The sequence below is a fragment of the Xyrauchen texanus genome, chromosome 40 (genome assembly GCF_025860055.1).
Source record: "Xyrauchen texanus isolate HMW12.3.18 chromosome 40, RBS_HiC_50CHRs, whole genome shotgun sequence".
Lineage (NCBI taxonomy): Eukaryota > Metazoa > Chordata > Actinopteri > Cypriniformes > Catostomidae > Xyrauchen > Xyrauchen texanus.
The window spans coordinates 29,272,107-29,293,373 of record NC_068315.1 but is presented as its reverse complement, the minus strand read 5'-3'; the positions used below and the strand labels follow the sequence as shown (position 1 = coordinate 29,293,373).

Genomic DNA, 21,267 nt, shown 5'->3' with positions numbered 1-21,267 from the left:
AATAAACCAAAATAAAATTATGAACCTGTAAATGAGCATAAAATGGGCTCTTTAAAGCCCTTGTAAAATTCTTCTTTGTACTTGGACTTATAATATTGACAACAGTTCTTGCATAGCATCCAAAGTTTAACTGTTGTATAGAGTGCAGCACTGTCTGCCCACATATTCAGCCATATGAGTTCCAGAAGTATTTTCCCACATTAATTTATTCCATAGAGTTTTCATCAAATCCTTCATGAAAGAGTTGTAAGGCACTTTTTGCCGGCGTGGTTGGCCATGGTTCTCTGATTGGTGAAGCATTCTTTGCTGGACCATGGTAATGTAGTTATGTAGTGAATTCCACTATCAAACACGATTTTTAAACAAAGAAGTTGAAATAACATAGATGGATGCTTCAACGTAAGCATTTATCTTTGATGAACAACCTTGGAGCACATGGTAGTTCTGTTATTTCAAAGTTATATTTGAAATTCAGTTTGTCTATGGGAAAAATAAATGGGAATTTTATCTCTGATTTTTAACCTGAATATTGCTCTCTATTAATACGATTTTGGTAATCACAGATGAAAGCATGCTCCTCTTAATTTAAGTTAGATGTTATTATGGTTTCTAAAGAACAAACTGAGGAATTTGTCCAAACACCATAGTTTATACAGTTAGAATTACTAATTGCAATATATAAGAATGGTGATGTGTGGATTGTGGACTACATAATGTTTTCCTGTTAACCTCGTCACTGCTGTTCAGAATATTGAGGCTGTTATATCTGGATTCAACTAGCTTTGCAAAGAGACATTATGATTTAACAGGAAATGACGGTGCTTAATAAATAAGAATGGGGCAATTTATTATTTGACCTAGTGGGAAAAGTCACCAAAATGTGACATTTTTCTTGAGCCTACTACTCGAAAGACCTGCTCACTGAGATAAGTTCCAGTGCTTCCGATGGACAGTCCATCCCTGGTTTCACATTAAAAGTAATGCGTGTTTGGAATGACATGAAGGTTTTATGGCAGAATTATACATTTTTTGTGTAATTATACTATTCCCAGACTGATCTCATTATAATTACCATCCATCCATCGTCAACCGCTTATCCTGTGTACAGGGTCGCGGGGGGCTGGAGCCTATCCCAGCTAACATTGGGCGAAAGGCGGGGGACACCCTGGACAGGTCGCCAGTATTATAATTACCAATGCCCTCTAAATCCTCGTGGTGGCGTAGTGACTCACCTCAATCCGTGTGGCGGAAGATGGCGTTAAGTGGCCTCCATTTCTGAGGCCGTCAATCCGCGCATCTTATTGTTGAGCTTGTTGAGCAGAGACTAATCTCCGCAGCATCCACACACACAACTCACCACGTGCCCCACCGAGAGCGAGAACCACATTATAGCAACCTCAAGGAGGTTATTCCAACGTGACTCTACCCACCCTTGCAATCGCGCCAATTGGTTGCTTAGGAAGCCTAACCAGTGTCCCTCAGCATGCCCTTGATTCGAACTTGCGACTCCAGGTGTGGTAGTCAGTGTCTTCACTCAGTGCCCCCCAAAGCTTTAAACTAACCAATACTGTAAGAAACAGCATTGAGATGAAAAATGACTTTGCTAAACGTCATTTTGTGGTGCTTCTATGGCACTTTTGGCTCATGTGTTGACTTGCATGCTCTTCAAAACTTGTAATATATATATATATGATAACTTTGCAGATCCTTGGTATTCTAGTTGTCAGTTTGTCCAGATACTCAGGTGACATTTCACCCCACATTCTGTAGCACATTCCATAGCTGTCGCTGTCTTGTCTGGCAATTCTCACACACCTTACAGTCTAACTGATCCCACAAAAGCTCAATGTTGATGAAGATCCATAACACTCTTTTCCAATTATCTGTGGTCCAATGTCTGTATTTCCTTGCCCACTCTAAACTTTTCTTTTTGATTTTCTGTTTCAAAAGTCTCTTTACTGTTGTACATGAAACTGGTGTTGAGCGGGTAGAATTCAGTGAAGCTGTCAGCTGAGGACATGTGAGGCATCTTATTTCTCAAACTAGAGACTCTGATGTACCTATCCTGTTGTTTAGTTGTACATCTGGTCTTCCACATCTCTTTCTGTTCTTCTTAGAGCCAGTTGCCTTTGAAGACTTAAGTGTACACTTTTTTATGAAATCTAGTCAACAATGATTGGCTGACAAGTTTCTAGAGAAAGCTGTTTCTTTATTACCATTTTTTACCTAATATTGACCTTAAGACATGCCAGACTATTGCACACTGTGGCAACTCAAACACAAAGACAATGTTAAGCTTTATATAACAGACTATATAGCTTTCAGCAGTGTTTGATATAATGACAAGTGATTTTCTAGTACCAAATGAGTAATTAGCATGATTACTCAAGGATAAGGTGTTGGAGTGATGGCTGCTGGAAATGGGGCCTGTCTAGATTTGATCAAAAATCACTTTTTCAAATAGTGATGGTGCTGCTTTTTACATCAGTAATGTCCTGACTATATTTTGTGATCAGTTGAATGACACTTTGGTGAATTAAAATACCAATATCCTTCTGAAATGGCTAAATCTGTAAATTATGGATGTTACAGTTTGAACTGTTTGAAACAATAGCATGTATTTAACACCTGTTACCCACCTATTATCCTGATGTAATGGTCACATTTTCATTATGACTTTAATTCTGATTTAGTTATTGGGGGCTTAAAGTTTTTTTGTTTTATTTGTTTTTATTATCTTGCAGGGTACTGCGGCCAGTCAAGTTCACTATAAAGTAGATTTGGAGCAGTTTCCTTACAGCACCAGCATCTTTGACGTGGAGGAGAAATCAGGAAATGTTCTCACCAAAGTCAATCTCAACGAAGAACCCAACACTAAATTCAATGTGAGTACAGCACAACAGCATCTTTTCTTTGGAACCCCATGAAATGGCTTGCCAAAAAAAGTTTTATATCCTGTTCTGACATACAGTATTTCCTATTAAAACAGCAATATGAGGCGGGGCATATTGAATAGACATATTTAATAATTATATATTTAAACGAAAATAGGCATGTTTAGATGCCAGTTCCCATTCTTCCTTGCTTTTTTTCTAAAATGTATTTTCTCTTTCTAAACAGTTGGCGGTTATTGCTTATGATGATGGGGAGCCCATGAAGTTCAATAAGAGTCTAGTGGAGATCACTGTCCTGCAGCCTTCAGTCATTCCTGTCTTCACACATGAGGAGTACAGGTGAAAACACCATTGCCCTCTGCCCCAGCTGCTCTGCTTTCACACTGTGCCATGTTGTTCTGAACTGCAGTATATTGGTAAAATGTTAGCCGGAGGCTGTTTATCACTGTCCCCAGTTCATGGAAATGTATCAAAACAATATACCAAATACTGTGTGGACAAAAATGTATTAATATAAAATACATTATTTTGCTTCTTGAAAATACACAAAATACATGTAAAATTGGCCATTCAATGACGTTTCACTTTTAGGCTGAAATCTATGTTCTCCTATTCTGAATGTAAAGAACATTTTGGTGTACAACTGCTTAGAAATGACTTACTGTAACGCAGTTCAATGCAAAGGAGGTGGCGATAAACTGAAACAAAAGACACAGACACAGACACACACACACACACACACACACACACACACACACACACACACACACACACACACACACACACACACACACACACACACACACACATATGACAGACATGTCCGTAATCAATCTCTCTCTCCTGCACCAACCTCCGCAGTCGGCCTTTATTCCTCTCGGAGGCTTCATTAGCCTGATAAGGGACCTGGTGTGTAGAATCACGAGCCGGCCCCGCCCTCCGCCCTGCCACACTTACATAGTGCAAAATGCCATATAGCAGCCATTTCTATACTTATTTCTGTCCAGGTTACACTGCAATCTGCTATTACTTGTGGCGAACCCTATTAAATAAATCACAGTGAAACAGTGGGTACTTTTCTTGTTCTCTATTAAAAAGTAATGCACACTTGCCTAGCTAGTAAATACACAAGCAGTTGCTAACACCAACAACTGATTAGCTAGCAAAACTGACTAGCTAGCGCTAATGTCCAGTGCTAGTGCTAATGCTATTTTCCCTTTGCTTCTGCTCTTTTATTCCTTCATGTTAACTGAAGGCAAATCTGAATGATGTTCCATTTTAGCTTGCTAGCTAACGATCAAGCTAACGATAGCTAATAAACTCACTAATGATAGTTAGACTAGCTCGCTAGCTGGCTGCTGACTAGTTTTTATTTCTTCACTGTTGACATGCATTGCACTGGCTGGCGAGAAGTATCGACGCCACCTTAATATTTGAATGGAAATTAAATAACAGTTGCCAGCAAATATGAAGTTTTTTTGCAAGTAGAATCGACCATTACATCCTCACCTTATCTTCCAACGCCACTTCAAGTTGGAATTCCAACTGGGAAACTCGTGCAGAATTTTTCAATACAACACAAAGTCGTATTAACGATTAGAAAATTTCTAGATGATCCATGAGTTTCCGAGTTGGGAAGCTTGAAGGGGCGTGTCGACATAAAAAAATATGAAAAGCAATGATTTTGCTAAATGATTTCAACTTCTGTCATTTAATTTGTTATATATGAGAGTCAACTAATGACTCAGTCTTCACGGTTTGTTTTAAGCATATTAATTAATAATATGCTAGATACCATGCATTAATAAATCATATATGTTGCTTATAAGTGATGCAGGTTTATTCACTAATGTTTATTCACCGGTACAACAGAAAAAGGGCTTTTGCCATCATTCATTGCATACTTCTTCTGGCTTTTTCTGTATTTTGTTTCCCACATGAATGTGTGACATGTCATTGTAACAAATGCCCGACTTGGATGTACGAGGTACCTAGGTGCAACATTCACTGTTATTAAGTAATATCGATAAATGAGTCAAAGTTCCTATATGATATTAAATCTTGCTTAACAAACGCCTGCAGAAACAGGTGTTTGATAACCACACACATGTAGCACAAATGCTAGCGTTGCAGCATTGTTTCTCAATTGGGTTGCCAGGAAACATCTCTGGTGACAGTCAAACAACTGCTAAGCTAACAGGAGCATTGCAGTTTTGTTTCCTTACAAGTCATCTTCCGAGCATCTGACAATGGAATGACTTAAAGAGGTTGACTGGCACAAAGTATTTTGAAAATGCACAAATATCAAACTTAAAATGTATTTAAATACACATTTAAAAAAAAAATCGAAACTTTAAAAAACAAAGTTACAAAATAGTATTTTGTATTTCAAATACATGTATCTAAAAAACTGCCCATCCCTGTCGCCAGGCAGCAAAGCTTTAAATCGGAAGGTTTGACAGTAGCAAATAGTAACTCAAAATATACTGTACATAATAACATTTTACTGCAGGATTACATTGACATCAGCCACAAACTGTACAGAATTGCATAAAAACTAAACTCCAGAGCCCACTTTTGTAATATACTTGAGTGTGTTTTCTTTATGCACATGTGAGTTTAAAAAACTAATTTCCTACTATTCAATCTTAATGGTCGATCAATCCCAAGTGTGCATCAAAACCTCTAGTATGTAAGCAACATTGGAGCCCTGCTTGTGTCAACATGACATTCATTATGGTAATCTGATGTGTTTATATGTATATATAATTGCTGCAAATAAAGTGCACTGTTAGTGTAGACCATTGCATTGTCGACACACTATTGTGTATTAACTCAAAGGATATTTGTACTGCATCTGAATGCATTGCTGTGCTGCTTTATTCAATTACATGTTATATATAATTGACAGAAGGGGTAATTAGTTCAGTTCACTTGGTTACCGATGCAAATAACATTTGTATCATCTTGCCTAATTTGATTTAATGCTAAAAAAATTGCTTCTGAATTTCTACACAACCTATTCACTAGTATGCTCAGTTAGAAATGGCACAGTCTGTGCTGCGGGGTCTGCAATCAAAATGTATGTTATTGTCACGTTCCTCTGTTGTCTGCCCTGTGTCTCACTAATCTATTGTTAAAGAACTACACTTCCCAGTATCCACCTGTCATCATCACTGCCATTTTGTTCATTGTTCTCACCTGTGTCCAATTTAGTCATCACTCCCTGTGTATTTAAGCCCTGCTTCTTGTTTTCTTCTTGTCGGTCGTTGTATGTTGTCAAGCCTGGAATGTTTCTCCTGCCCGAGTTTACTCGTTTATGTTTGTTTCCCCATCGAGGGTTTTTCCTTTGTGTTTTGCCTGTTTACCTTTTTAATAAAAGTCTGCATTTGGATCCGCGTCTCCTCGCTGCCTCATTCGTTACAGAACGACAGACCAAACAATGGATCTAGCGGCTTTTTTCAATGAGCTGGCCCAAGCGGAGCTGTCGATCCGCGAATACACGTACTTTTTTGTCGCCGTGACCAGCATTGGCGGATGGAGTGAGGAAGCGCTGAAAGCAACGTACCAAGTCGGCCTGCCTACGCACCGGTGGCAAGAGTCGCCCGGAATCAAGTGTTACACCTGGCGGGAGTACGTCGATCTAATCTTGTCGACGTTCGCAGCTGACGAACCTCCCCTCTCGATCCCGGGTGTGCTCTCCACGGGAATCAACACCTCCACACTGCCAGCTTGGTCCGCTCCAGAGCCGGTGTGCCCAGCTTCCTCTGCTCCTGCGCCAGAGCGCTCAACCTCGTCAGCCCGAAGGAGGAGGAGGAGGGCAGAAGCTTCTGCTCGCTACTCCACGCCTTCCACGGTCAGCGAGCCTGTGCCCATGCCTTCCACGGTCAGCAAGCCAGAGCCGACGCCTTCCACGGTCTGCGAACCAGAGCCCTCGTCAGCTACGGTCAGCGAGCCAGAGCCTCGCCTGCCCCGGTCTGCAAGCCAGAGCCCTCACCTGCCCCGGTCTGCGAGCCAGAGCCTGCCCCGGTCAGCGAGCCAGAGCCCTCGCCTGCCCCGGTCTGAGAGCCAGAGCCCTCGTCAGCTAGGATCAGCGAGCCAGAGCCCTCGCCTGACCCGGTCTGCGAGCCAGAGCCCTCGTCAGCTACGGTCAGCAAGCCAGAGCCCTCGTCTGCCCCGGTCTGCGAGCCAGAGCCCTCGTCAGCTACAGTCAGCAAGCCAGAGCCCTCGTCAGCCACGGTCAACAAACCCAAGCCAACGCATACCACGGTCATCCAGCCAGAGCCTGTCGCCTCAGAGGTCAGTGAGCCAGCGCCTGTAGCCTCCGACGTCAGTCAGCCAGCGCCTGTAGCCTCCGACGTCAGTGAGCCAGCACCAGTAGCCATGACCGTCCAAGAGCCAGCACCCCTCGAGCCTCCCAGAGCTCCTCCCTCCAAGCTTTCCAGAGCTCTACCTTCCGAGCTTCCTGAGCTTTCCAGAGCTCCGCCTCCCGAGCTTTCTAGAGCTCCACCTTCCGAGCCTCCCGAGCTTTCAAGAGCTCCGCCTTCCGAGCTTTCCAGAGCTCCGCCTTCTGAGCTTCCTAGAGCTCCGCCGTCCGAGCCTCCCAAGCTTTCCAGAGCTCCGCCTTCCAAGATTTCCAGAGCTTCGCCTCTCAAGCCTCTCGAGCCTCCCAGGGCTCCACCTCTCAAGTCTCCCGAGCCTCCCAGGGCTCCTCTCGAGCCTCCCAGTGCTCCGCCTCTCAAGTCCCTCGAGCCTTCTAGGGCTCCACCCCTCAAGTCTCTCGAGCCTCCCAGGGCTCCACCCCTCCAGTCTCTTGAGCCTTTCAGGGCTCTGCCTCTCAAGCCTCTCGAGCCTTCCAGAGCTCCGCCTCTCAAGTCTCCCGAGCCACCCAGGGCTCCTCCTCCCAAGCATCCTAGGACTGCGCCTCCCAGGGCTCCATCTCTCAAGTCTCTCGAGTCTGCCAGGGCTCCTCCTCCCTCAAGATTCCCAGGGCTCTGCCTCTCGAGCCTCCCTCTGCTCTGCCTCCTGAGCCTCCCATGGCTCTGCCTCCTGAGCCTCCCACGGCTCCACCCCCTGAGGCCTCTGAGCCTCCAGAGCCTCCCTCAGCTCCGCCTCTCGAGCCTCCCTCAGCTCCGCCTCTCGAGCCTCCCTCTGCTCTGCCTCCTGAGCCTCCCACGTCTCCGCCCCCTGAGCCTCCCGAGCTTTCCATGGTTCCTCCTCCCTTGGCTCTGCCTCCTGAGCCTCCCATGGCTCTGCCTCCCGGGCCTCCTGCAGCTCCGCCTCCTGAGCCTCCTACGGCTCCGCCCCCGAGCCTCCTGAGCCTCCTACGGCTCCGCCTCCAGAGCCTCCCAAGCCTCCTATGGCTCCGCCTCCCGAGCCTCCTACGGCTCCACCTCCCAAGCCTCCTACGGCTCTGCTCCCAGAGACTCCAGAGCTTTCTAGGGCTCCGCCTCCTGAGCCTCCTACGGCTCCGCCTCCCGAGCTTCCTACGGCTCCGCCTCCCGAGCCTCCTACGGCTCTGCCTCCAGAGCTTCCTGAGCCTCCTTTGGCTCCGCCTCCAGAGCCTCCTACGGCTCCGCCTCCCGAGCCTCCTATGGCTCCACCTCCTGAGCCTCCTACGGCTCTGCTCCCAGAGACTCCAGAGTGCCCCTTGTGCCCCCCTTGGACTTCCTGCCTGCCCTCTGTGCCCCCTTGGACTTCCTGCCTGCCCTCTGTGCCCCCTTGGACTTCCTGCCTGCCCTCTGTGCCCCCTTGGACTGCCTGTCTGCCCCCTGTGCCTCCTTGATCTGTCGGTTTGCCCCTTGTGCTCCCTTGGTCTGTCTGTGTGCCCCCCTCTCCTTGGATGATTTTTTGTTTGGCCTGTCTGGGGTGGTTACGTTAATTACGTAAGCGCTGCAGTTTAAATAATCTTTTAAGCTTAATATATTGTAAAAATGTATTTTAAATAAAATCTTTTGTTTTCCTGATGCAACGATTTAAAGAATCCCTAATCTCCAATAATTGGGGTGGAAAACGGGTTGTTTCAACCCCAAAAATAGCACTATTTGGGCAGTTTCAGTGCAATTTGAGCAAAGCGCCCATAGAAAGATGTTATTTTCTGGGCTACCAAACGATCGAGGAAAGGGCAGGGTGGAGTGTTTGTTTGTAAACAGCAACTTCATCTATAGGAAGATTGGAACCGACGTTTTCTGAAATCGCACCTTTTATGTAAATTTGGATAGTGCCTCATAAAGGGTAAAGGGCATATATCAGTGCTGCACAGAAGTTTTTTCCCAGAACTCTCTCGTGACCCGGTAGCAACTTTTCCTTGGCCTGGTACTGGGTCGTGGCCCGGGGGTTGGGGAACTCTGTTTTCCATGCTTGTTCAATGAACCATAAATAATTAATGAACATGCACCTTTGGAATGGTCATTAAGACCATTACAGCTTACAGACAGTTGGCAATTAAGGTCACATTTATAAAAACTTAGGACACTATAGCGCTACATGGTGACAGGAAGGACAGCTGACCACGTGTAACAACACCCTGCACAGGATTGGTACATCTGAATATCACACCTGCAGGACAGGTACAGGATGGCGGCAACAACAACTGCCCGAGTTACACCAGGAACGCACAATCCCTCCATCAGTGCTCAGACTGTCCACAATAGGCTGAGAGAGGCTGGACTGAGGACTGTTGTAAAGCAGGTCCTTACCAGACATCACCGGCAACAATGTCGCCTATGGGCACAAACCCGTGGTTTTGTCTCACCAGGGATGATGGTCGGACTCACGTTTATCGTCGAAGGAATGAGCGTTACACCGAGGCCTGTACTCAGGAGCGGGGTCGATTTGGAGGTGGAGGATACGTCATGGTCTGGGGTGTCGTATGGTCACGGTGTGTCACAGCATCATCGGACTGAGCTTGTTGTCATTGCAGGCAATCTCAATGCTGTGCGTGACAGGATAAGATATATTCCTCCCTCATGTGATACCCTTCCTGCAGGCTCATCCTGACATGACCCTCCAGCGTGACAATTCCACCAGCCATACTGCTCATTCTATGTGTGATTTCCTGCAAGACAGCAATGTCAGAATTCTGCCATGACCATCGAAAAGCCCGGATCTCAATCCCATTAAGCACATCTGGGATCTGTTTGCTTGGAGGGTGAGTGCTAGGGCCATTCCCCCCAGAAATGTCCGGGAACTTGCAGAAGAAGAGTGGGGAATCATCTCACTGCAGGAACTGGCAAATCTGGTGCAGTCCACGAGGAGGAGATGCACTGCAGTACTTAATGCAGCTGGTGGCCACACCAGATACTGACTGTCACTTTTGACCAGCCTTCTAGCAGATTCTGAGCAGCCTTGTTTTTATGCTTGCCAGATGTTTTTTTATAAATTCTGTTTCCTATTTAGTTGTGCAGAGATTAAACATTAAACAACATTAACACTTTTATTTATTTTTATTTTTTTTCTTGTTCCAGGTCTTTGTGCACAATCAACTGGTGCATGTTAATAGTATGTCCATAGGAAATATCAATTTTAGATTTTCAAACATTAATTTTGCAATGCTATGGCCCCCACAGAGCCCATTTCTTAACATCACTGAATTAGTCTGGGATTACATGAATACACAGAAGCAATTGAGACAATATTAATACATAGAATTGTGTTCTACGAGATGCTTGGAACCACCTGTCCACCATTAACCTTGAAAAACTGTGCCTAGGAGAAAAAGTGTACCTAGGAGTATTGGTGCTGTTTTAAAGGCAAAAGACAGGCACACCAAATATATATTTTGTATTATTATTATTATAATTTAAATTCACCCAAATTGAGTCATGTGGGTGCAGCTAATTTTTTAGATTTCTTTACTGCTTAGAAGTTAAATACACTTTTATCATCTAATATCCCACATAAGTACATTTAAGCACACCCCAGCAAGCTAAATAACTTCAGTATTGAGAATTCTGTGTCAGTAAAAGAAGGAAGACATGGCCACCCGGACAGGATGAGTCCTCAGACAGCTCCCACAGCCCTACAGATGTGAATGTCTCGAGAGACTGTTCACAGAAATTACAAAAATGTCCAACGTTGTGACTGATGTTTCAATTATTAAAAAAACATTAGTTGAATGCAACAGTGACGGCTATTCAGGAGAGGCTGGGGGAAGCAGAAGCATGCATTACCCACTTTGTGGATTCCTCAGAGCAGCTACTAAATGACAGCGGTGCCAAAGACGAACAAGTGGCTGCTTTGTGGAACCGATTACAAGTCCTTGAAAACCACAGTAGACTAAATAATGTGAGGCTGGTGGGTTTGAAAGAGACTTACGGCACAAATTGAACATTGTGTGAGGGGCTCAATGTTGAGACAGGTGGGGAATTTGAGATTGAGAGGGTGCATCAGCAAATCGCACCACTGCCATACCCAGATCAGACCCCCAGACCGGTTTTGGTCATTTGCAAGAGACGAGGGGATTTAAGCAGCTAAAGGAAAGAGAGAAATTGTTTGGGAAGGATGCCATCTTTCCCTGTTTCCCTGTATTTGGTAACGACAGATATTCATTCGAAGGGGCTCAAGTGTTTGAAAGTAGTATATGATAACAAACGGTTACTGGAAGGCACGGATTCAGAAAATAACTTCAACTAAAATAACAGATACATTCGATATTTTCAAGAGGCTATTTAAATCAATCTCATGGAATATCAATGGGTGTGGTTCTCCAGTGAAAAGACGGAAAGTGTTGTCATATTTGCAAAATAATCAGGCAGATATTGTCTTTATGTAGGAATCTCACATGCAGGGCAGGGTATTTCTGAAGCAAAGGACAGCTGCTCTGGGAGGAATTGTGTGTATTGAGTCCGTAGTAGGAGGTACACGAATGGTGCGCCCAACAAGAGCGACTCGTCTTATAAAGTCAATAATATTTTGGGTGATAGAGAGGGTCAGATAATCCTAGCTGGTGACTTCAATGAAGTGATGAATCCTGTCATAGATAGAAGTTCATGCTGGGCACATTTATTGTCCAAGGAAAGAGAAGCATTTCACATGCTGAGCAGTGACAATGGTCTTACAGATATATGGAGGTTGACCAACCCAAGAAAGAGAGAAAACATCTATTTTCTCCCACTGTCATGAAACATATCTGTAACACTGGGTACTTGGAGTGGAAGAGAGGAGATGCAGGGGTAAATACTTTAAATCGTTTAATAGCAATCACTGGAGTGGAACAAACAATAAAGCCAAACATCATAACATAACGTAACGCTTCAATGACTGACAGGGAAAAAACAAAACAGGATGGCATTTATACAAATGATGAAATGGAGGACGTGTGAGGATGATAGGGCACAGATAGAAGTGATGAAGGCTGTGAATTCTGGGAGATGTAGTCCAGAGGAAAACTTCTAAATAAGAGTCCTTGAAGAACATGAGGGAGACAGACTGACAATATCCAAGGGTTGATTTTGTCTTAATAACTACTGCTTGATAGCTTGCGTAGCCAGCTGTACAGTTAAGGCAATACATATCGCTGATCGTGAACCAGTGGAACTGAATTTTAATACAACTATCAATACAGAGAGAAGAGGCAGAAGGAGAATGAACACTGCCTGTGTTTGAGGAAGATTTGAAGCTATTTTTTTATTATTAATATCGGTAGCACTGAGAATACTCCGGTTGAGTATTCTAAAAAAATGTATTGGCATTCTTGCGCCGATGCTTCTGGAGTTGTATCAGGAGATGTTTAGGAAGTGACGTGTACCTCCAACATTTAATGAAGCTTTGATCTCTCTAATTCCTAATAATGGACACTATGGACCCCTCTAATTTTAGACCCATCAGTTTGCTTAATCTTGATCTGAACATTCGGACCAAAATTTTAGCCACTCATCTGCAAAGGGTCGAAAACTTCCGGTTTTATCCCCACCCACATCCGGTTCTATCCGAATACAGAGACCGATACAGATTATTTGGTCATATGAACAGATACAAATACAGATAAAGGCTTCCCTGCACATGTACCCCTAGTTGTATGCATGTACCAGACCTTACAAAAATCAACAAACTTTAATTCCAAAAAAAAAAAATAGATTTGCCAATATTGATTTGATATGCATCTATATTAGTCACTTGTATCAGTTAGTGTTACTGCAGTAAATACATTTTGGTTTGGATGATGAAGTGTATTTTAAAAAACTTGTAATCAATGTTGATGCATAGCACACTGTTGTCTCTACCTCATCAGTGCCTTTTATTTTCTGGGCTTATTTGACTTCCCCCATATAGAGACTAGAAAGTTTTCTGTAGAATTCAAATCAGTCTCATAAGTTGTGTGGTCACAATGATATCATGTGAAGCCCAACTGAATCCCACGTCTCGCTGTGTGCTATCCCAGAGCTCTGGCAGTCTTATTTCTGGAGCGTGCTAACGTGCACCGTGGCAGTTCTCGTGCTTCATTCGCCCCGCACAGATGTGTGTGCAAGTTATGAGAGGCATATGTTTACTGCTTATAAATTGCTGTACTCGAGACGAATACAATACATGTTCTCCTGCTAAAGTGGCTAATAATTGGGAGTTACTCACCAGTGCTGATTTCTACCTGTATTTGGCAGGTGTGCATGTGTTAATATGTTGAAATGAAAAAAAAAAGAAAATAAACATATCGGAAGAATTTTTTTAATCTGGCATTTTTACCCCCACATTTCAAATTTCTTGGGCATTTTTGTAATTTTTGGGGCACTTTTTGCCCTGAGCCTCCCTTTATTAGACACCTTGTTGAGAAGTTTATCAGTAGCAGCAGTGGGATCATTAGATATCTGATGAGATCTCACAGGCCATCCATCACAAGACTTCAGCTCCCCTCCATCACCTTTGCTGCCGGAGTGCAGTTTGTGAGCCCCTATTTTACGGCTTCATTTGGCAGTGAATGAGCAGCACTTGAGCCGTTGCTGAACCACAAGTATGATTAGTTTCTCAGAGTAAAGTCATGTGGGTAGCACTACAGCTCCTCTCTTGACAGAAACAAATGACTTTGATGTTCATCATCAAGTATCAATTTTGGTTAAGATTTGTGAACAATACCCGGCTCCTCGCAGTGGTTCAAAAGCAATTGGCTCGCAGTCGAAAAGTGTAAGGTGGCAGCGAGTTATGAGACAAGTTTTGTCTGGAGAGCCGGTGACGATTACATCCCTTGATCTGGAGTGCTGTTATGCTGTCAGGTCGCTCTGCAGTGTATCACTTTCATGTGAGCTGAAGCGGCACATTGGTGGAATGTAATCTGCCATAGATTGCTGCTTTGGGAGCCGTCTGACTCCAATTAGCCACATGGAGAGCTGTTTCTGATGCTCGCGCTGTCTCTTGTCATCCCTCCTCTAGTCTGGCAGAGGTAATGGATGTGTTTGGCCTGCCCGGGACTCCTCCCCGTCTCCACTGTGCTGTTGCACCTGCATGATTAGTATGCAGACATTGGTGGTCCCTTTGAGTGGTCCCACCAGCTCAGGGATAGACATACAGCCACAACATTTGCACAGAGTTCCTTATTAGCATGTAAAACCCTGTCGCTCGTGATGCTTTCAGACCAGCAAACTGGCATGCTGGCAATAGAATTGATAATGAATGTAATTGAGGTGTTTTTCGATTCTAAGCTTAGTGTTTGATTATGCATTATCATGTTTGCACCTAGTGCTGTGCATAATTACGTTTCATGTAATTATATGTTATAAGATTGGGTTGTGGATAATGAAATATCTGGTTGTGCTTTAAATGCTGTAAGTCTTTTATGTTTTGGATTAAACTATCATCATCATTGGCCTAAAACATTCATTTGGATGTTTTTGGGAATTTATATTGATTTTGCTGATGCAGTATTTACTTCTTATTTTTATGTTAGCACTCTACAATAAAGTTGTTATAATTAAAATTATTTAACACATTATTTATCATGAACTTCCTATGAAGTTCCTGTTGTATTGATCACGTCATGGGAATGTTTTTTAGATCAAGGCTCTTTTGTTGGTCGCGACTCGAGTCTCTACTAGCGTGCATGTGTGTGTGTGTGTGAATGTGTGTGTGTGTGTGTTTGTATGTGTGTTTGCGCGGGTGTATATGTATGTGGTCAATACCTGGAACACCATAGCTGTGCATTTACGGTAAAAGTATTGCACACCTTAGAATGTCCATCAACCAATCAGAATCAAGCTTTCAACACAACCTTATTTTGAAGTGTTACCACTATAACTGGTAAATGTTCCCAAATGTAGCTGAGAGCAATGTAAAATAAACGAATTGAGGTTTCAGTTAGAAGTTTCACTATGCCACCCTGTTGTTAACAGGGAAATACTAACCCAATCACAAACAGAAAGGGCACACAGGTTCATTGTTTCTAAACAAAAGTGTAAGAGACGTGGATACCAAATTACAAAACTATTTTATTTTAACATTACATGAGTCAGATGGGCACCGGACATGCATTCCATCATTTAAAAGTGAGCACAGCAATCAGCTGTGTGGTTCGTAAAGGCTTCGCACACACACTCAAGTATAAAACAGCATGTACACTTGCTGAACACAGAGGGCTGAGGCTTAACAGGAGATGGTAGGTTAGCCAAGCGCAGAAATCTTCCGATAAAAAAAGACACTTCACCCACAAGTGTACACTTTCACTCACACAAGCACGCAAGTGAATCAGTCAGCATGTGACTGGGGCACTACCATAATATAGCAGGGAATGGCTAGACCCCCTATACTGGCCCCTCAGCTCTTGAGAACACGGAAGAGAAAATTAACAAAATGGAATAATCATATAATAAACCAACACAACAAAAAGACAAAAATCTCTGGCAACTATTAAGAGGATACAGAGCTAACAAAACTCAAACAAGGGTTTTAACACACATAAAAACAATGTTAGAGTTAAGGGCAGGGGAGAGCTGAAGACGAATCACCCTGCTAAGATCGACTTCACACAAACAATAACATAAAACAAAATGAAATGGTTTCAATAGGAGCAAAATAAGATATCTCATTGGCTCAAGACATACACATACAGAGGGAATGATCACACTTCCCTATGATAGTCTCAAAACAGCACTTTTCACAGCAAGAGTTTTAACTTATTTTTTTTTTTAAAAAGCAGCTAACAGAAATGTTTGAGTCACAGCCATAAACACGGCCATGAACACACAGAACGACAAGGGCACAAGCAGACTGGAGGAAGGCAGCAGTCGGACAGCGAAGCTCAATACAAGCCTCGCACACACAACCGCTATCACATAAAGCAAAACTAGCATAATCACTGGGTACCAGAGCCAAGCGGTTAGCCCAACATCAAACAACAACAACATACCTTGGGAGCGGAAATGTCCAATAACGGAAAGGGGGTGGTCATTAGCTCATGAAGTGTGTGTAGGTGGCATGTAGCCACCCTAATATACCCCACGAATGCTGATAGGCTACCACAACCCACCTAATTCCGAGGGGGTGTGATACAATAGACATTGTATAATGCAAGTCGCATTTGTATTAAAATATATTATGAATAAAAGGGGGTACAAATCAGTCATACACAAAATAACAGAAATGACAAAACCAGGGGAATACGAAAAGAAAGCAGTCTATCTCACTTCACAAACAATTGTTGCCGTTTAATATAATTTTAACCCTGGTTCCCTGTGTAGAGAAAGAGAGACTGCGTCAAGCTGACGCTTGGGAATCCTGTATTTGAGTCATGAAACCTGAAGTCCTGTACAATCATGCCAATTTATAGGCTGATGTCACCTCAAGCGACCCCCAATAAGGAGCTACATCATGGGCGCCTTTTACATGCTTTAAATTGCTGCCATCCTCTCAGGCTTTCTGTAAGAGGTACTAGCCTATGCAGCAACCAGGGAGTATGGGGAGATATGCAGCGTCTCGTTCCCTACTCAGGGAATTACATTACATATGTAACTGAGATGTTCCCTTTCATAGTTCACTTTGACGGTGTGCCATGCTGCAACTATAGAGACAACATTGCATAATGCCATAAGACCAGTATTTGCTAACTAGTGATGTTATGGTTTGAAATTTTCACAGTATGAAAACCATCACAAAAAATACCTTGGTATCATGGTATTATGGTGCTTATCTTATAAAGCTTTAATTTTAGGTTTGGCACTTGTCTGATAAACAGACAGAATCACATGACATAAACACAAGATAATCAAAAAACAAGTTTAAAAAATAAACTTTTTTTTTTTTTTGCTATAAGTAAAATGGTTTTTAATATAATTGAAAAGATTTAAATATATGTGAAATCAGATTTATACTCCATATCTTGTCAGGGTAGGTTATGATGCAAAAAGTAAGCATATTTATGTTATCTGTGCTGAGGCGGGAGCATTGTTTTAAGCATAAAACTGGTTGAATTTTTATAAATTACCCTGAAAACACAACATTTTATTATATTGTGTAAATTTATTGTGTAAATGAAATCAAGTTAATATATCTTCAGAAAAATATTTTTTTGCAGTGTAATGAATGGATGTAATTTTTAAAAAGTTTATGAAATCAAATAGAGCCAAACAAGATATATTTGTGATCTGCTCCAACGAAATGAGACAGGGATTTTCATTTTATTTTAGTCTTTGCCATGACCACCAATCACTGTCTCAAGTTCGAGAAGCGTCACTGAGCAACATTCACAGCCCGCGGGTATATCATTGTATGTACATTATTACAAGTAGCACAAAATGGAAAATATCAGAGATTTTAAAAGATACAGTATACATTACTAAAATGTTTAATCTGCATGCAAATCTGTGTTTCAACTGCGGGGAGTCGGCTTGCCATCTAACGCATGACATTTACCTCATATAATGTGAATTATATTTTTAATCTTAATCTGTTATTGATGGCCTAGACTGTTCTCGTTCATTTGAAATGCGTTTTGGGGTCAAAAAGACCCAAAATGATGGATCAGGTCGCATTTGTAGGTAATATATACATTTTACCACAGTAAATTTGACTTTCTGTGGGTTTTATTATTTTACAAATACATCATTGCCTTAGTCATTCAAAATGTTACAGATAAACGATTAGAAATCAGAAGCACTAAAGCAACGTAAGCTTATAAACCAATTCCAAATAATGGTAACTAGTCTTGTAAATGTGTATTGCTTCTGCTTATGTATTCTATTAAAGGGGATATATATTTTTTAATTGATTACCAGACTTTTTCTCTTTTATTCATTTCCACATTCATTCTGTGGGATGGTGCTTCATGTTTTGAAGTGTTTCCCGACTGAGCCGACACTTTTCTCCAACACATTTTGCAAATATGGTGTCCTTCAATTCTGGTGTTGCCTCTTGTGTCTTTTAAATAACCAAAATACTCCCACACAGCGGACTTTAACTGCATATGTGGGGAGAAAAGAGCCTTCTCCATGTCCGACATTTCGTTCTACACAGCGCTCATGTGCTGCTGTCCGTTGGTCTGACAGAGTGACATGACGTGTTAATTTTGAATTTATTTATTTATTTTATTAAATAAACCATTATTAAATGGAAATATTATTAATTTACTTGGGATTTTTTACATTTACAGTATATATATATATGTGTGTTCACACAATACCATCTTTATGGAAAAGTCAACGGTATGGAAACCGTCTGTTTTTAAAACCACGGTATACCATCATATCGTCATACCATTACATCCCTGTTGCCAACTCTATCAGCTCATGAGGCAATTGTAAAGCAGTGCACAAGCGGACAACAATTAAATCAATTACAAGGTCACCCCTCTTAAACCCTTGTCCAGATTATAAAATCTGACAAAAGGCCCACCCTGCCACCATAAAAAAACATCCTCCAAGGAAAAAAATTCCATGCCTCCTAAGCACTCCTTGTGTCCACAGTCCAATGAGACAGCCCTGCTTAGTGACCAAAAAACCTCTGTTGCGGCCACCAAAACATACAAATAGCTGTTCTGACTTAAGAAATCAGTTAGTGCAATCAACATGAACTCACATAGCTTTAAAAGGTCACAGCATATGCAACCTTTCACTCTTATCTGACTCAAGTAGGGGAAGAGAGAAGGACTGCAAAGTAATAACATCTGAGTGAAATTGAGTAGAAACAACGCCAAGCAAGTTCTCAAAACTACCTGCAACAAACCCGGCGAGAAATCCATACACAATGGATTGAATGGCTGGCCACATAAATCACAGATCCTCTTGAATGATGCCAATGCCAGATGCAGGGCAGTTTTAAGGGTTAGAAAATTATCACTCTGCAAATCTATCAATCTAAACACCATTCACTTGCATGTGTTCCTGCTTCAATAGCAGCGGTATGAAGCTGGGGCAACCCACACCCAAAATGCTCTTGCGAAAACTCCAACACTGAGCCTACAGGGTAGTGAACTGTGTGAACAGTGGAAATGTATTCCACAATTCCTGATAATGTCTCCCAGGGGAAGCATATACTGTATAAGGACAAAAGCAGAGGCTCTAAAACTGATCCCTGTGGTACTCCATACATAACTTTTATGATCTGACAATTTCTCTTTTACACAGACTAAGTGGTAGCGGTCTGATAAATAGGATCTAAACCAGGCTAATGCTAGTCATAATTGGCGATAAATGGCAACATAATTCTCAAGCATCTCCAAGAAAATGTTGTGATCTATGGTGTCGAAGACAGCCGCGATCAGATGATAAGAGCAAGTCATTTGTAACTCTAATAAGGGACTTCTCTGCACTATGATGGGGCTTAAATCCTGAATTAATTTGTTCATATGTACCATTTCTCTGTAGAAACTAACATAGTTGGAAGGACACTTTATTTTCTAGTATTTTTGACATAAATGGGAGATTTGAAATCGGTCTACATTTAGCCAATTCTCCAGGATCAAACTGTGGCTTCTTAATAAGTGGCTTGATAACTGCCATTTTAAAGTTTCTTGGGACATGTTCTAAGGCTAGTGAGAAGTTAATAATATTAAGAAAAGGTTCTGAGATAACATTATTCTTTTGTGTGCTTAGTTGGCATTGGATCTGACATCCATGTTGTTTGATTTTATGTTTTGGTAAGTTTTGTTAGCTCTTCATGACCTGTGACTGTGAATCATTAAATTAGCTTGTAAGGAAAATTATGAGATACGGTTTTCTGAGGTGCTGTGGCAGAAGATTGCATAATTCCAATTCAATGTCTGATTAATTAATTTGCATTAGTAAATAAATGCATGAAGTCAGTACTATTGTGCTGCAACAGCATATCTGGTTCAATCGAGGCTTTATTACTAACCAATTTAGCCACAGTACTGAATAAACACCCATGATTTATGTGGTTATGTTCTATGTGTTTGCTATGATATGCTGTCCTGGCAGCTTTTTGTGCCTGTCTGTAGCTAGAGACACTATCCTTCCATGCACTGTGAAATACCTAATCTAATTTTGTATTCTTCCACTTGAGCGCCATTTTCCAAGCTGCTCTCTTGAGAGCATGAGTGTGATCTTTGTACCATGTTGTGGGGCTTAAAGTCACCAACAATTAAAACTCTATCCACAGTAATTACTAGATCTGATAGCAAATCTCCAAATTCACCAAGGAAATCAGAATACGGCTCAGGTGATCTATATACTGTAGCAAGGGCAAAAGACGACAGAGATTTTGTTTTTATGTCACATTAAGCATTATTAGTTCAAACAACTTAAACTTGTATCCTCTCCTCTGAGTAACACCTAAAAACTTCACTGTAAATTGTAGCAACACCTCCTCCTCGACCCTTATGGCGAGGCTCATGTTTATAACAATACACTGGGGGAGTAGACTCATTTAATCTAATATATTCATCCAGTTTGAGCCAGGTTAAAGTCAAACAGAACACATCCAAACTTTTATCTGTAATGATTTAATTTATAATAAGTGCTTTGGTTGAAAGATATCTACTGTTTAGTAGAAATACTTTAATGTGATGTTTATCTTCATGTAACGTCACGCCAGCAGAGGGAGCCCTCTCCCGAGTACTGACTGTGTGCCACTCCCTCTGCTTCTCTGGTTACTTCCTGTTTGTGAGATATTTAAGCATGGCCTGGCCAACAGGCCATTGCGAAGTATTGCCAGTCTACCTGCCTTGCTAAGCGTTCACTTGTCATTGTCTTGTTTATCACGTGTATGACCATTGCCAGCTTTGTTCTGTTTTTGTCTCTTGGATTATCCCTTTTGCTCTGTTGTTTGGATTGGACTGCCTCATTGTGTCTTACCTCTGCCTGCCTTAAAGTTTATGCTATCTGCCTGCCGATCTTGATTTGTTTGCTGTGGATTTTAATAAACGACTGCATATGGATTCAGCCTTGGCTTCCACCTCATTACATAATACTTCGCCACCGATGACTCCAGCAGAAGT

At 42.1% G+C, this 21,267-nt stretch overlaps 1 protein-coding gene across 1 annotated transcript in view; it reads left to right on the top strand.

The window, feature by feature from the left end:
- pcdh15b (protocadherin-related 15b) overlaps positions 1-21,267 on the top strand; it is a 314,409-nt gene that overhangs the window by 182,819 nt on the left and 110,323 nt on the right. The window contains exons 21-22 of the mRNA XM_052112379.1: positions 2,745-2,885; positions 3,121-3,233. Coding sequence (XP_051968339.1) covers positions 2,745-2,885; positions 3,121-3,233 — 254 coding nt within the window. The remainder of the gene's footprint in view (positions 1-2,744; positions 2,886-3,120; positions 3,234-21,267) is intronic.